Here is a 16,507-nt window from a genome sequence, read left to right as displayed (position 1 = left end):
AGTAATGGATAGTTTTGTTGTTCTTCCATATAGCTTTTCAAATCCTGTTGGTCAAAGATTAATTGGGTCAAGGGAAAAGGAAACTGTTCCTGCCATTCCAAATATCTTTGCATTCTTATTCTGTTGTCCAATTATTTGCTAGTAGTCATCAAATCCAAATTCACTGTTCATGCCATTCATGTCATTGTTTGTTTATGAAGGTAAACAATATGTTGGCAGGTTGGTCATGCTGTTTCCTCCAAAAGCAGGGTAGTGGATCCATCAAGTCCTACTCAGAAAAACAGAAAATGCCTTCTTAAAAAGCAGTGAACTGTTGGCCTGCTTTTTCTCCAAGGGGGCAGTTTGAAGGCTTCTTTCACTATGAGATTCCTGAATATACAGTGTCCTTGGTATATATACATGGGAGGGGCATTCCCTTCTGGTTTTCCCCCTGGTGTTTCCCACCAGAAATTTATTTCCACCCAGTATCATGGGCGCCTACCACTGAAGTCAGTAACATAGTGGCTTTATGCACCATGGCACTTTCTTTCTGTTAGGGAAGTCCTTCACCTGGTGTGTACAGCAGGCAAAAATGTCATTCCTTTGATGTTTCGTATAGGTTCTTTATAAGTGACTATCACAGTGTTCTACTGTGGTTTTAGGTTGTTGTTTTTTTTTTTTTAAGGGTTTCTTTTTTCCTTTGTGTAAGCAGGCTTTCTGTAATACTAATAGTGAACTATAGTTTCACAGTTCAAGTACAATTTTGGCAGCAGTGTTGAACTAACTCATCATCAGATTTAGTGACTATTAATTAGGAATTAAGTTTTACATTCTAAAGCTGACAGTTAACTATGTTTTCTCAGTGGGATGTAAGTGTGCTTATGTAAGACCATGGTAATTTGATGACTGAAGATAGTGGGGTTTATGACTTGTGGGTCTATTTCTTGAGGGAGAAGATGTTATTTTTTTCATGTAGAAGTATGACAGGTAGAGCATGTCTTGCTGAGTAGACTGATATGATGTATCTTTCTGCTATCCTAGACAGACACTTGCAGGCAATGCTATTTCACTGCCTCCCTAACCAATTCCTATGAACAATTATATAACAATTAGAAGGGAGGAGGGGAGAAAGAGCTTGAATGGGCCATATATTTTCTCCTCAATGGAAAGGGCTATGTTTCAGTGACCTCTGAAAGTACACTTCAATTTATGTTGCTTGTGTCTTCTTTGATAATACTGAACATGTATAGTCTTTTCTATCCATTTTGCAAAAGTATTCTTTATTATCTGCATATGATATGTTTATTTATAGAGTTTTAAATTGCATTTTAATACATCCACATAATAAACATAACACCTTGTGTGCTTTGATCAGTTTCTTTTACTATAGGAAATAATTTTTCTTTTCAGTGGAGTACAGTAAATGCTGATATAAAAGCTACAACAGGCATTCAAATGAGTGAATATTTAGAAAAAGATGAAAAGCATGTTCGTATTATCTTTGTGTGTTACTTAAAGAATGTTCTAAATGTATGCAGTACCACTGTGCTGGGGGACTGTAGTCTGAAGTAACATGGGAACTAACATATTAATATCAAGGTAAAGGTACATATTCCCCAGATGCATAGTTTTACCTTTTTCAGCTTTTATTATCTTTAGAATAGTGTTCCATTTATTTCATGAATACAGAAGTATTAATTGGCCATGACATGTTCCAAAGACAAAAGAAAGGTCTAATTCACTCTAACAAACTTGTTAGTCACTGTTTATATCAAGAGGATTGTGAATCTACAGAGAGTAACACTGTTTTCTTCTACACTTGCTTTGTTTATAAATCAAAAGTTTTAAAGTGACCTGTGGTGCCTGCTTGTAGTTTGAAATGTTGCTTCTAAAGCAGACCTCCACCATGTAGCACAGATATTTATCCCTTAAGATTAATTCTTTAAGTTCATCTGGGGGAAAGGAGGACCAAAAAAGAAATACTAATATTGTGGTGCTTTTAGAGTATTGGGATTTTTTTCTTCTGCAAAGCAATATTTCATATTCTAAAATGAAATCCTTCTGAGTGGTGTAATTGCTTATTTCTGTGAGCACTGGGCAATTTTTGAATGCTAAGCTCTTGACTTCTGATTGACCATACATATTGGTACTTCTAAACATTTTTTTTATGAATAGGTCTAACTAATTTTTTAACTTAGAATTTTTTAGTATTTAAAGTGTATAGCTGTCTCTGACAGTGATATTTAGAATTGTGTTGGCTGTCATTAGCTGTATCAATTTCTAATTGTTGTGATTTCACAGTATTTCAGTTGAATGATTTGTGTGATTTATCTAGTGAAGTACATGATCTTTAACGTAACAAAACCAGGGTTTAAAGTTTTCATCCATCCCAATACAGTTACTGTTTGCTTTGTTCACCAATCACTCTGATCCTCCTAGCAGGGGACAAGACCTAGAGAACAAAACTGATAGTGACTGTGTAGATAAAACGGCAATGAATTCTGCTTTTAAGGCATAGAGGGAATAGTCTGTAAAAGAATAAAACTTGGAATGAAAGTACAGTGTCTTTAACCTGCAGATCTATTGTACCTTTGAAAAGCTTGTACTCTGAAAAAAAACCATACTGTGATTCTAGAGAGATTCATAATTATATGACAGAACACTTTGAAGAGAGGTCACTTTAGAAACTGACCAAAAAGCTTGTCAGGAAAATAGACCACATTATAAATAATAGCAGAAGTAAAGAATATATTTCCTTAAACTGTCTGCAGATAGTTTTAATGAAATACTAGGTGTCATAATGTATTTTATTTATTATATGATAAAGATGTGTTATTTATTTTCTGATAGAGCCACTTTTTAAACTTAGTGAAGATAATGGGGTCAAGGGTAATACTCCAAAGAGGTATATGAGAGAAGTTTCACACGAGATGTTACAGAAGGTAACATACCAAGCAAACAAACATATCTAAATTTTAATATAAGAATCTATCTATCTATCTATCTATCTATCTATCTATCTATCTATCTATCTATCTATCTTTTCTATATATATAGATGTATACATACGTATATATGTATGTTTGTATGTAAGTGTGTATGTATGTCAGTACTCAAGAATTTAAACCATCATTTTCCTTCCTAATTTAAAAATGTGGCCTTCCTGAATTTTGCTCAGAAATAAATTCTAGGGAAATAGCTGTGAATTTGTCATGTAAGATAAACATGCGTGATGTCAGAGAAAATGAAAGGAATGTTTAGAGGTATAATGTTAAAAGCTAACAGATTATCTAAATTATAAGTAACATACACTTAGCATTTTGCCTCTTAACTTTGGGAACCTTTTTTTTTTTTTGCTGGGTTTTTAATGTCAGATTATATCAAGTGTTAATCTCCATAGATCTCCTCTACAGAATAGAATTGATGCATAATAGTGATAAATCCACCATTTTTTATATTTAAGTTTTAGCACAATGTTTCATGTGCCAATATTTTCTACCTATGTGTGGGTCTACCAGTCTTTTTACAAGACAGTACCATAAGCATGTAGTGTTCCCTAGCTTAACAAATAATGATAAGTATTTTATCTTTACTTCTTAACATTCTACAGGTTTTGCCTCATACAGTAATGAGATGTTCTTAACTAGTTGGTATTGTATTGATATTTGTAATATACACAAGTAGTTTAGTGTGATAACAGGTGTTCACTTAAGAGGGCTCACTTGTATTTTACCATATGTTTTGTTTGCTTGCAAAGAAAAGGCATCATTCAAACAGTATCATGCCTTTTGTTTGTCATTTTGCAAAACTATTTGTTTAATTACTTATAAATCTTTAAAAGCATGCTTAAATTGAATAAACACAAATCTATAACTTTGAATGTCAGTTCAGGTATGTCTATTTATTTTTTATCTGTGAATTAACTTGTAGGAAGTATGGTAATTTACAGCAGATGATGTGATTGCATATACTTGTAACACTTGCCATATGGTCAGGCAATGAAGGCTGTCATCTCGTTATTACTGAATGACAAACATCATGTTAAAATAATAACACACAGAATAGGAAGTGCTCACATTCATTTATCTTAAGGTAGAGTGAGTAATTGAAATAATATGAATGCTACCATGTGAAATGTCACAGTTTATGCTTGCTTATCATCTATATTTCAGAACTATAATTTTGTTTGCCAGGTACTACATAATTTTTATCTCTATGGATATACAGAGTTATGATGGTACCTTAGGGATAGGTGTAGAAGCTATTCATTGTTTATTTCCTTCCAGCTGTCATACATGACTTTAAGTGCTACTGAGTGCAAAAGGTTGCTTTAAAGAACTGAAAACCAGTAGTGGAATCTCAGTTTAGGAAGGTGATTGAAGAACGATATTGGTCTAACACATTGTTGTTGGGGTGGAATGTGCAACTTGTGATTTTAATCGTAACCCTTTGTTTCACTAAAGCATTTGAAAAAAACAAAATCCTTTGATTTCTAATTTTACCCAATAACTTTATGTAGCCATAATATGTTGTCTCTTCATATTAAAGATTTCCTATCAAACTCAAAAATTAAGTATCCAATTCACAAATGCATATGACGTTTGATCAGCTCTTGTTCTGATTTTCCCTGTACATCAAGAGCTCTCATTTATCTGATTCATATCTGTAGTACCCACTTTGTAAAACATTTCATAAATTTTAGAATAATTTAAAAGCATTGGCAAAATGTGGTTGTAAAAATCTGTAAGCAGAAACTTACAGAAATAGTATGGTTTCAGTATTTTCAGCATCAAAGGTAGTTTTGACATTTTATATTGCTGCAAAGTGTGGGAACTGGCCAGTATTTTACAAGGTTGGGAGCTCAAGTTAGCCATGCACATAGCTCCTGGAAAAATAGTCTTTCCTAGCAATGTATGGAGAAACCCAGAACTCCTGACACTTCCCGTAGTGAAAGAGTGGGGGCTGAGCCTGTACAAAACCAAGCCAAAATATTCCTCCAAGTACTGGAGCAAGTGGTTACTGAGCACAGAACTTGTTCTGATGCCCTTTTCAGGCTTCTGGGATGTCTAATAGACTAAATTTTAGTAGCTGCTAAAATTAAAATTACCCCTTATTTCTGGAAATTGTTGTTTATGTGGATATTCCAGAACATCACAGAGAATCAGTTTATTATTAATGGACTTCAAATCCATAAACCTCTAAGGACTTTAGAAGCAAAACATAGGTAGAATGCTTCTCCAAAATTTATGTGAGAAACTTGTAGAATTAATCTCTTAATTGAAACACAATAGATTTTCTCTTTCTGTGAAAGGAAAACATTCTAGCTTTCATATTTTTAGATGCTGTGTTTCTGGTATCTCTTGCTAGAATTTGTTTGGGGTTTTTTGAAAGATAAAATTAATATTTCTGTATTTATGACACTTGAAAGAACTTGTTGCTTCAGATAGGTAGGGCAAAATAGTCCATATTTCGAAGTAGTATTCCTTCTGAAAATGTTTTTTTTAATTCAATTAGTATGTATAACCAAATATGTAATGAGCTCAAGATGCATCAGGAAGATTCATTAACACGGCATACTTAAAACTTCTGTGTCATTTTGGCTGGAATTTTAAGTTCTTTTACCATCTGCCCTTTGTTCAACAGCTGTATTATTGCAGCTAAAATGTTTTCATCTGCACTATACTAAAATTAATTTTAGATCGAGGACTACAGATAGCTTTTGTCCTTGCTCTTCTTGTGATACTATTGTCATATAATGAAAATATCTGAAAACATAGCTTGGGATTTTTCAAGACAGGCTGAAATATTGTGAATGCTAAAATTGTTTTTTTCAGGTACAAGGACTAGAAAGAAGATTCAAAGCTATTGAAGGGGAATTAAAGAGACAGAAGTAAATGAAGACTTACTGAATGAAAACAATTATTTGAAAGAATCTTTAAAAGTGGAAAAGGAAGATGCAGACACAAGAAAAAGAGAGCTGGAAACACTACTTAAGAGGATTTGTGAAGTAAAAAAAGAAAAAGCAGAATTTCAGTTAGTAATTGATGAGAAGGGAAAAGAAGCAGCCTCTTTGAAGAGGCAAGTGACAGAAGCTAACAAGTTGAGAAATGAAAGTGAAGATTTGCTGAGTCAAGTGCAGGAGCAGAAGTGTTTGCCGGATAAAGCCAAAGCAGTGGCAATCTCTGGGCAATGTAATTGCAAGATAACAGGCACCAAGGTTAAATTAAAAGCAGCCAAGAAAAAGAGCTCTTTGGGACATCATGGAGCTTTTCTCAAACAGTCCATCAAGGTTATGAGTAATGTATTTGAGAACTTCAGTAAGGACAGCTGGGAGGATGTGAGTGAAAGCAGGTACGGCTCTCATTAACTTAGCCCTGTAGAGGGGACACTGTGCATATGTAAAGCACTAGCAAATGAAGATTGAATTTCAACTACTGTTGATTTGGTATTCAAAAAAAATACTGTCAGATCCTTTGAAATATCTTGGGAGGTCTTGTTCTGAGCTTATTGACTGAAATTTGCATGCGAAATTAGCCACAACTGCATGAGTATTTGAATAGGTGCCAGGAAACCCAAAAGAAGGCAATGCTTGATTTCTTCCAGTGATGCTATTTTCATGCAGTCATGAGGCTTGAAATTGACAGTTTGGCAGGTTGATTTAATTTGCTGGCCTTTTGCATATTCACCACTGACAGCTAAGGATTCCCAGGCAAGCCTAGTAAGTCGGTTTAGTTATCTTGTGACATGCCGACCCGGGAGGAGAAACATTTTTTCCCCTTAATTTAGTTAGATAAATTTTGAATGACCCATTTCAGCTTGCTAGCAGATGTCTACAAGCTGTTTAACATCCTTTAAATTAAGAACCATCCACACTAATTATTTCATGTATGTTTTATGCAGTCATTGTACTAACTTTAATTGAATGATGGTTAAAAATCAGTTCTTTAAAGGTGACGGTTACCACATACAATCCCAGTCATGAATCAAAAGGCTCTCAGAAAATTCCACTGGCAAGCGCCATATAAACAATGAGAATTTTTGCTTCTCCTTATTATGTCCCCATATACTTGAGGTGGCAGCAGTTAGCCACTATGTAAATGGTCATCAAACCTTGTCTTTCACTACTTTCTTCTAAGAGACAAGCAAATAAATTTCTCAAGCCTGTATGTATCCAAAATACAGGAAACATGGAAAAAGAGTAAAGATAATGGAATTGTCTTCATAGGCTTTATACTGACTCCATGCGTCATTTGGAGCAAATCAGTAGTGGCAAATTAAGCTTTGTTACTACTTCTGTCCATTCAAAATAGGGGGTTCCTGAGCACGGTATCCTGAAGGACAAAAAAAAAAAAAGAACCCTGTAATTTGTCAGTCGTTATCATTAATGTAAAGCTTTTTGGTATTATGTATAATTAAATACTGCAGATCTGATTTTACTGGAAAACATGCATGTTTGCACATATGGAATGCACATATGCATGTTGTAATTAGTGAGTATTTAATTTGCTAAGTTGTACTCTTCATGAAAAAAATTGAGCAAGAACACTGTCATTTCATTTTAAGTTTGAAATGAAAAGTAATTGCATAGCTTCTCTTGTGGCTACCCATAAATACTGCTTTTAATAATTGTAAAAATATTTGGTTAGGGAATTCTTGTCATAGTACAGTGAACATTTTTGAAAGTGAAGTTTCAAGGTGTCATTCTCAACAAATTATGGAAGTATCTTCATTTAGTTTCCTCTTCTGCTTATTAATAAATACCATTCTTTATCACTAGTAGATGGTTCTGAGTTTCTAAATGCAAGACTTCCATTTTCTAAATAGAGCATTCCTTAAAGCAGGTGGGGGAAATGAGTATGTAGTGAGAAATATCTCCATGGCTCTACAAAAGCCCCTTTAATCAAATTGCACTGATTTCTGTTCTCATCAGTCAGTAAGACATAGGAATATGTTAGGACAGATTTTGAAAAGTATAAACATGTTCTCATGTGAACTCTTCTTGTCAGTTTGAGGCCTTTTCTCTGGTTAAGTAAACTGTATCTCTAAACCATTGATTTTCTTGATGGTGTAACTTAATTTGAATTCAGTTATGCTGTTTTAAAAACCTTGTTTTAAAAACTAACAAATCAAAATAGTCTTCTGTCAAGGGATTCTTTCACAAATCTGCTCACACAAATGATGATAAATAGCCACTGATGTTACAGAAGAGGATATATCCAAGACTTCATGTTTTAAAATAAACTTCCCTGAATATAAGAAAGCAAATGATAATGTGGAATAAGGCAGTGAAAAACTGGAAATTGGGAGCACATTGAGTGCAATTCTAAGGAAAAATTGTAAGCAGATTTAAAGTTTCAGGTCCAGTTTCTCTGCAGGAATCTCATTGTAGAGATTAACAGGTTTACACAATTTAAGAGCATGCTAAAGGGGTGCTGAATAAAGCTTTCCCTGAAGTGTGATTTCTGAGTTTGTCTCAGTCAGCACTACAAATAAAGTTCAATTGAAACAAAATGTAATTAAGTATTGTGTATTTACTTGTTATAAAATGTGAAAATAAAGTATATTTTATAGTTTATGAGCTATTCACAAACTAGAAGTACAATCCAGTATTTTTTCATTTATTTCACTTCTGTGGATTGTGACAAAAGTTGTCTTTTAAGAAGCATCTGAAGTCTCAGGCCTCTCTACATTGTAGAGTGAGATTGCATTTGAAAGAGTAGAACTTAAACAACATCATTTCAGAGGTAGATTTTTTGCTTTCTTGTATTGGTAAAATGTGTTGAGTAAGTCAACTTACTGTTTGCATTTTACATTAGTTTCTTTTATTCCTTGCATGAGTTTATATGCTTATGCACTGACTCTGGAACATTTAATATTTAGCTTGATTATGGGGGGGGGTGTTTGTTTGTTTGTTTGTTGTTTGTTTTCCTGCATGTGCCGCTTTAGTGACTCTGAAATACCAACTTCCAAAAGTTTGTAAACAGTGATTATGAAGACAGTGCAAAATATTGATCCACTTACAGAAGTAAACAAGAAGAAAAAAAGCCCTGAAATGTGGTTCATTTAGAAGCCCAAAATGAGCAATATAATAAAAAGGTATATAATAGAATTTGTTTTGTTTTCTTGGGTGGAGTTTTGGAGTTTAATATTAGCCCTGCTGTCTGCTCTTAATTTGACTCTCAATATAGAAGTGAAAGTCTGCTTCCAGATATTCAGTGGGTGGATTCATTATATTTTAGAATATTTTCTGAACAGTAAGTGTGCTGTTGTGGATTGACCCTGGCCAGATGCCAGGCATCCACCAAAGCCTCTTGTTCACTGCCCTCTTCAGCTGGACATGGAAGAGAAAATATAACAAAGAATTTGTGGGCTGAGATAGGGATAGAGAGAGATCACTCATCAAATACTGCCATGGGCAAAATTACTTGAATTAGACATATAAATTTAATTTTTACTAACAAAATCAGAGAAGAATAATGAGAAGTAAAGTAAGACCTTAAAGACACCTTATTCCCACTCCTTGCTCCTTTCCTAGCTCCTTCCCCCCAGCAGCAAATGGAGACAGGGAATGGGGGTAGGGTCAGTTCATCACATGCTGTTTCTCCCACTGCTCAGGGAGAGGAGTCCTTCCCCTGCTCCAGCATGGGGTCCCTTCCACAGGAGACAGTTTTCCATGAACTTCTCCAGTGTGAGTCCATGCCATGGCAACAATCCTCCACAAACTGCTGCCAGGTGGGTCACTCTTGCACGGGGTGCAGTCCTTCAAGGACAGGCTGCTCCAGCGTGGGTCCCCCGTGGGATCACAAGTCCTATCAGGAAATCTGCTCCGGTGTGGGCTCCTCTCTCCCCAGGTCTGCAGGTCCCTGCCTGGAGCCTGCTCCAGCACAGGCCTCCCACGGGGTCACAGCCTCCTCTCAGGAATTCCCTTGCTCTGGGCTGGGTCTCCTCTTCAGGTGGATCTCTGCATCCCTGTGATCCTCCTGCGCTGCAGCTGCTTCACCATGGTCTGCACCACAGGCTGCAGGGGAATCTGAGCTCCAGCACCTGCTGGAGCATCTCCTGTTCCTCCTTCTGCACTGACCTTGGTGTCTGCAGAGTTGTTCCTCTCACATGTTCTCTCTCTGCTCTTCTCTGGCCACCAATACATCTTCAATCACTTTTTTACTTCTTAATTATGTTATCACAGAGATGCTATCATTTCCAAGTGGCTCAGTCCTGGCTAATGGTGGTTTTGAGCTGTCTAGCATTGACTTTGCTGGACATGGAAGAAGCTTCTGAGAACTTCTCACAGAAGCCAGCCCTGTAGCTCTCCCACTAACAAAATCTGTCCATACAACCCAAATATATCGGTAAAAGTATTTGGACAGAAATATAAAAGTTGGTTTAAAAACCTAAAGCTGCTGTAAGCTAGTGGTGCTGTCTCATAGTCCAGACAAAGAATGCCACAGCCACCTCATTAAACTTTCAGTCAGAAACACCATACGGAACAGGCTGACCTAACCCATAACAGGGAGACAGCAACACCCCTCTCTCCCTCCCTTCTAGCCAAGTGCTGACTAATCAAGCACAAATGTCTCTCAGCTTGTTTGTTGTGTAGTGGATGAGTTCCTCCATCTTAGAAAGATACTTTTGACTCTGTGTCCAGGAATTCTGAAAAGCGTGCTTTTTAGCTTCGTAGCCTATTTACATTCATTGTCTGGGATTTTAACTGCTTGTCTCATTGCTAGCATCTAATATACTGTTTTCTCACAGAAGAGGGCCAGCTGGTTGTGTCCCAGGTCTTTAGAGGCTCCATGCAATCAGTAACAGATGACTCATTCTTGGACTTTTTAACAGTGTCTAATAGGTTTTCCCTCCTGTGTTTGTCCAAATAAATCACTTCATGGAATTTTAAACATAAGTAGATATTACTATTTCTTTGTTCAAGAAACAGAATACTGACACACTGAACGACTTGCTGCTTTCAGGTAACTAGTTTGAAATTCAATATTTTGAATGGTGATATGAGTTTGAAAAAAAATTATGTTTTCTTAATTTCCAAAATTTTTAAGCAAATGCATACTCTCTAGTCTTGTTACATATTCTTGATTGTATTATTTCAATACTTTTTGGTCAAATAAACTGAAAAAAAGGAAAAATCTTATCCATTAATCTGTTGGTAACAATGCACAGTGTGAGTAGTTGCACATGATATATATGAAAATCTGACAAGAATGTGCTACTCCTGGTAATCTGCTGCTCCTGAGTGAGGACATACAAGGCATCCAGGAAATCAAGGAGACTGTCCTCTCTTGATTGGTAGTATAGCACAGCCAGTACAATTTTGGTAGGGCCATTTACTCTCTGTTCTGACTGGAGAACATAGATACATTCTGATAGACATCTCTAACAGACTGATGGAACTGAAGCAAACTCAGGAAGTGTCCAGAGAGCCCTAAGCAGTTAAATGCACTTCAGCAGAACTCCCCTATTGAATGAAAAGGATTTGAAAACATGGTTTGTGAGTATGGAAGAAAGTATTGCACAGACATGTAGCATTAACAGTTGGGAACAACACTTTTAACAGAATTCTTGAATCCATCCAGAGGATTGAAGGACCCTACTGCTGGATCACGGTATTCTCATACAAAGAGAAGCTAAAGCAATCTCCAAAGTCTTGAGCTGTGCACGGGGTTGGAGATGAGACCATTTATGATAAAAGGACTTGGTCAGCTTTTGCTCACGTGGTAGGAATATATAATAGCCTCTGCGGTGTCAGCAGAGTTACTGGAACTCTCTTACAACTCATGCATTTATTAGACCTGTGGCCTAGAATGGAGATCTCCATCTTTTTGCTGCAGACATGGATTGTTTGCTCATCATCTACTGAGAGCTCAGTTCTTGGTCTTTCAAATTGTGTGGTGACTGTACTCATCTACAATTCATGGCTGTGTTATTCTGCAATGCCACTAGTTTGTTCAGTGCAGTTTGTAGAGAATGTGTTGATCTTTACTCTTTTAAATTTGCTTAACAGCTATTTTAGATATGAATATTCTCAGAAATATGTTGCATGATATGACATAGAAATTGCAATCTGAAGACTTAAAAAATTGGAGAAATGTTGCAGTATTCCTGATCAAAAGTGTTTAGATATATACTGAGCATTTAATACCCAGTAAATTAGAGCACAAACCCACTGATAAGCTGTTGCAAGATTTACTTTTTTTGAATTTGTATGTATATTTTCAGATATTTAGGTCATTATTTTAAAGTGAAATTCTCAAGTAATAAATGACTATCAAACAGCATCTTTTCATACACTTAAAGTTAGTTTTTAATAAGTTCCACCTAGTGAATCTACTGACTGATATGAGGTTTTCCATTACCTTTTGTTCATGTTTGCCCCTTATAGCAAACATAGCCAAGGAAACAAATTAAATGTATTTTGGTTTAGACCTTAAAAAAACCCAGCCTGGTAACGAGACACTGAAGCCTTTATTTTTGATAATCTTGATCAGAAATCCAAGACATGTAATTTCCAAGTCCTTGTTGATTTTGCATTGTTCGCATTTCAGAAAAAGTACAACATGGAGTGTTTATAGGTTCACTGTTTTGTATGTTTTATGTTTTTATAGGTCAGCTGTTACTTTACCAGTTTACTTACTGAGAAATATTTTAGAGACTGCAAGACTGTTTTGAAGGGCCAAAACAAAATCATAAATCATTTTATTTATGATGATTTTGTCCATTTAGTAACATGCCATTTTATGTTCAGTGAACAGAGCAAAAAAGGAGAAATACCACTGCCTCCAGAAACTGTCCGGGGCTACTCTGTTACTCAACTACAGGAAAAAATTAAGTCACTGCAGAAGGAGATAGCTGTTTTACAGAGTGAAAAAAGACAGCAGTGGATTTCATTAAGAACGATAAAGAAAGCAATGAAAAATTAACAAGTCATCTGCCTTTGGCTTATCAGAGATTTCAAGTTAATATACTGGCCATAGAGGTAAAGTACTTTAAATTATAGTGTCTTGCACCGTTCACCTTAATTCTACTGTAGTTCTGTGAAATTTTGATAGCACTGATTTTTGTATTTTAATTTAATATAGGCAAAATTATGAAATATTAATGAAATATTAAAAATTATATATTACCACACTTTGTGTGGGCCAGTTATTATGTATAAATGATATTGAGTCTTGTGTATCAATGCAAGTCATTTATCCTTTTGAAAAGAAAGTGGTTTCATGCTGGTATTTTACATGTATTCAGATGAGTGAGGTAAGTTTCACTTCTAGCCTGTGATCTGCAAACCTTCCTGAGAATCTGGTCAGTCCAGAACTGTTCCTCTGTGAAGAATAGGCACTGCTCCGTCCAAACCAAGAAAACTTTTCTTCCAAAGGGGGCTCAGACCAGTTCCATATCTATTTAATCCCATCTTTCTTTGTTGGAGTGAAAAGCCAACACAAAAAGTTTATGGAAATAGAGACTAGTAAAGTATTAACAGCCCAAGGACACAAACTTTCTTCTCTGCTTCAGTCTTCATTTCTACTTAATCCTTTTCCATGCCATTACTCCTTTCTGGTTTTCCCCATTCTCATGTATATATGTATTTTGTGTTAATCTATATGCAGCTCCTCAGCTGGAATTCTTTTCTGTTCATACTGTAGTGATTGGCCTGCCCTTTATAGAGCTGAATCAACAAACACTTATGCAGTAATTGTCTCCTGTTGGTCACACACACATCCTGCTTCCAGAATTATAGTACTGCAACAGATGGACTTGCTGGAAGGAGGCAGACATTAAAAAAGAAATCAAATCCCCTCCCCCTCAAACTTCTCTGTGTTTTTGTCTTGGCACAGAAGGCAGAAGCAGTATCAGGAGCAGCACTTTTCACTTTCTTAGGACTAGGGAACTGCTAATTTCTGGAGGAGGGAAAACTTCATTTCTGCTACTCATTTTACATAACCATATATGTGTAATGCATTGTTTAAAAACAGTTTCCAAGGTCATTGGAACCGATGAAGGTCTGTCTGTCTTACAAGCAGTATCATAATGTAAAGTTTCATGGACAGTATAAACTTCACGGGGAGCTATACATGTAATTTAGCTAAAATGTTCTGATTTCTCAGACTTCATGACTTGCATTCCTAGAAGACTACTCCTTAGGTGTCCATAGAAGATCAATGTGAGAAATAAAATAGGAAATGTCGTTATCAGGGAACTGGTTAAAAAAAAGCAAAAAGAGGGGGGAACAAAATTTATGTCAAGATAGGAGCTGCTGTTATGGAAAAGACTGACTAAAACAAAAATAGCATGGATTCAAAACTAAACTGGTTTTCTATCATTCCGTTTTTCTGGAAGGTATTTAAAAAATTGATCACTGGTCTATTTAAAGGGTGGTGCATTCCAAGCAAAAATAAATAAAGGGTGTTTCAGGTACTCAAGGAAAAAATCTTTATTAGGCATGCACATTTTTTTCCTTCTCAGCAAACAATTCAAATTCCCTTTCTTACAACTAATTACTCTTCAGGTGCCATACTAGTGGTACCAAGTGGGAAATTTAAAGCAGAGGCTTGGGCTACTTGCCAAGTGAAAATTAAGGAGGCAAAGAACCTACACAGTCACTGCAGAGTACACCCGTATTTTAGAGAGAGAACCCTGATTCAGACAGATCTAATAGTTCTAAAGCACATATTTTTTGTAGGGGACTTGTATGGGGTTTTTTTGGTAAGAAATACTATCTAGAAGTGAAGTTTTTAGATACTGCAAGGGGAAAAAAATGTTTGTTAATGTTTTTTGCTAATACTTCTGTTACTTTAGATTTACTTGAGAGGTAGAAGGTAAAAAACAAGCAGTCAAACCATGGGAAAATAAAAGATTGATACAATATCTGGATTTGGAGGAAATTATAAATACTTCAAGAGTGGCAAAATTATTTATATCCAAAAATAAGCATTATGATTAACTGCCATAACCATAAAGTTCTGAGTACACTTACATTAATAGTGAGCTTTTAGTCCTTGGCTGGGGTAAGTTTAGCAGTCTAGCAACTATAAACATTAACATCATGGCTTGAACAAGCTGCCATTTTGCCTGACTTTATCTAAGAAAATAAATCCTTTAGCAGACAAGGACAGATGTTTGTGCAGTCAGTCCTTCATTACAGTCCCCAGGGACTCTAGAAGATCGACTCTAGATTTAAGATTTAAATGTTCCAGATGTTCGTTTTGAGACAGATTTAACAGTTCATGCAACCTAAGGACTGTCTAGCATCTGTTGATTTTCAGAATACATACATGCATGGTTTTGTGTGCTTTTCTTGAAAATCCACACAGACAAATATCTAGGTGTATATTTGTCAGCTCTTAAGAGTTCAGAATTCTGGATTTAAGTTCTGGTTTTGTTTGGCCTTATAAATGCTTTGCAGTAATGTAGATAGCTGGCTTTGTTTCATTTCTGCAAAAGCAATTCCTTGCATATTTTAAAAAATGGCTGTGAAGTGACTGCACATGTGAGAATCAACACTTACATTCTCTAAGGATTCACATTAACACTGAGTCAAGACCATCTGTACAGAAGTACAGCAGTTACATTTTGTTATTGGTGTATAGAAACCACAGCTGGAGCAGATAGTTAATGTGGAAACAATGGTATTTATTATTTTCTTAATTTCTAAGAAAAGCATTTGAAAGAAATTGTTGGAAAAATTCAGGATCTTTTTTCTAAGGTTTAGTCTTCTCCTCTATTCATTTCTAACAATGAGTGATTATAAAAAGAGTGTATTTATTACATAGAACACAGTAATCATAGTTAGTTTTATGCAGTGTCATTCTTATGGCAAAAATCCAGACAAAGTATATTGAATAAGAAATTGAAATGGTAATTAATTTAAGTCACTAGTTCTTCTCTTAGTCATGTCAAGGCTATTCAAAGGTCCACTCTGAGATGTACCATACTTTTGCATCTCCAGTTCTCGAGTGTTTCTCAGGTGATATCACAGTAAAGCTGCATTTCCTTATGAAATACTGTACACAATTGCAAAGTGCATGTGTAAGTCTGCTTCAGCAGGAAGCTTGACTCTCAGAATACGAACAAGTCAACCAGTCAAATGCTGACACATTCTTTGAAGAGGATAACATGAAGGCTTAAGTAAAGTTTTGGGGTTTTTTTCAGATTCCTTCCTGGAAAGAGGTTTTAATTGTTTTTTGAAGCATATTTTAAGTCTGACCCAGATGAGTTTTTTTCTGACAGCACTTTAAATATACCTCCAAACTTTATTTTAGCTATTTGATTTTCACTTTTCTTTGAATTTTAAGGGAACTCTTTCCCCCTGAGCTCATAGTTTGTTTATCTAGTAGATTATCTCAGGCATAGAAAGGTATGAGCATGAAAAGCAGAAAAGTAAAGTGCTAAAGAAAGCTTTTTATTCTTTAAAGGTTGTGGCTTTCTTTACATATTCTCTTGACTATTTTTTGTTGCTCAGTGTATCAAAAGACAGGCCTGAATTTGGTGTTGCATCTGCAAAACCAGCATCACAGCTTCACTC

At 35.6% G+C, this 16,507-nt stretch overlaps 1 protein-coding gene across 1 annotated transcript in view; it reads left to right on the top strand.

Annotated features, from left to right (window-relative positions):
* The window catches only part of CNTLN (centlein), a 192,699-nt gene that overhangs the window by 123,182 nt on the left and 53,010 nt on the right, over nt 1-16,507 (top strand). The window contains 7 exon segments of the mRNA XM_058825890.1: nt 2,830-2,921; nt 5,814-5,868; nt 5,871-6,330; nt 8,926-8,996; nt 8,999-9,023; nt 12,734-12,849; nt 12,852-12,986. Coding sequence (XP_058681873.1) covers nt 2,830-2,921; nt 5,814-5,868; nt 5,871-6,330; nt 8,926-8,996; nt 8,999-9,023; nt 12,734-12,849; nt 12,852-12,986 — 954 coding nt within the window.

Source organism: Poecile atricapillus, chromosome Z (genome assembly GCF_030490865.1).
Source record: "Poecile atricapillus isolate bPoeAtr1 chromosome Z, bPoeAtr1.hap1, whole genome shotgun sequence".
NCBI classification, from domain to species: domain Eukaryota; kingdom Metazoa; phylum Chordata; class Aves; order Passeriformes; family Paridae; genus Poecile; species Poecile atricapillus.
Note: the sequence above shows the minus strand (reverse complement) of the source record. Positions and strands in the feature narration are given on the sequence as shown.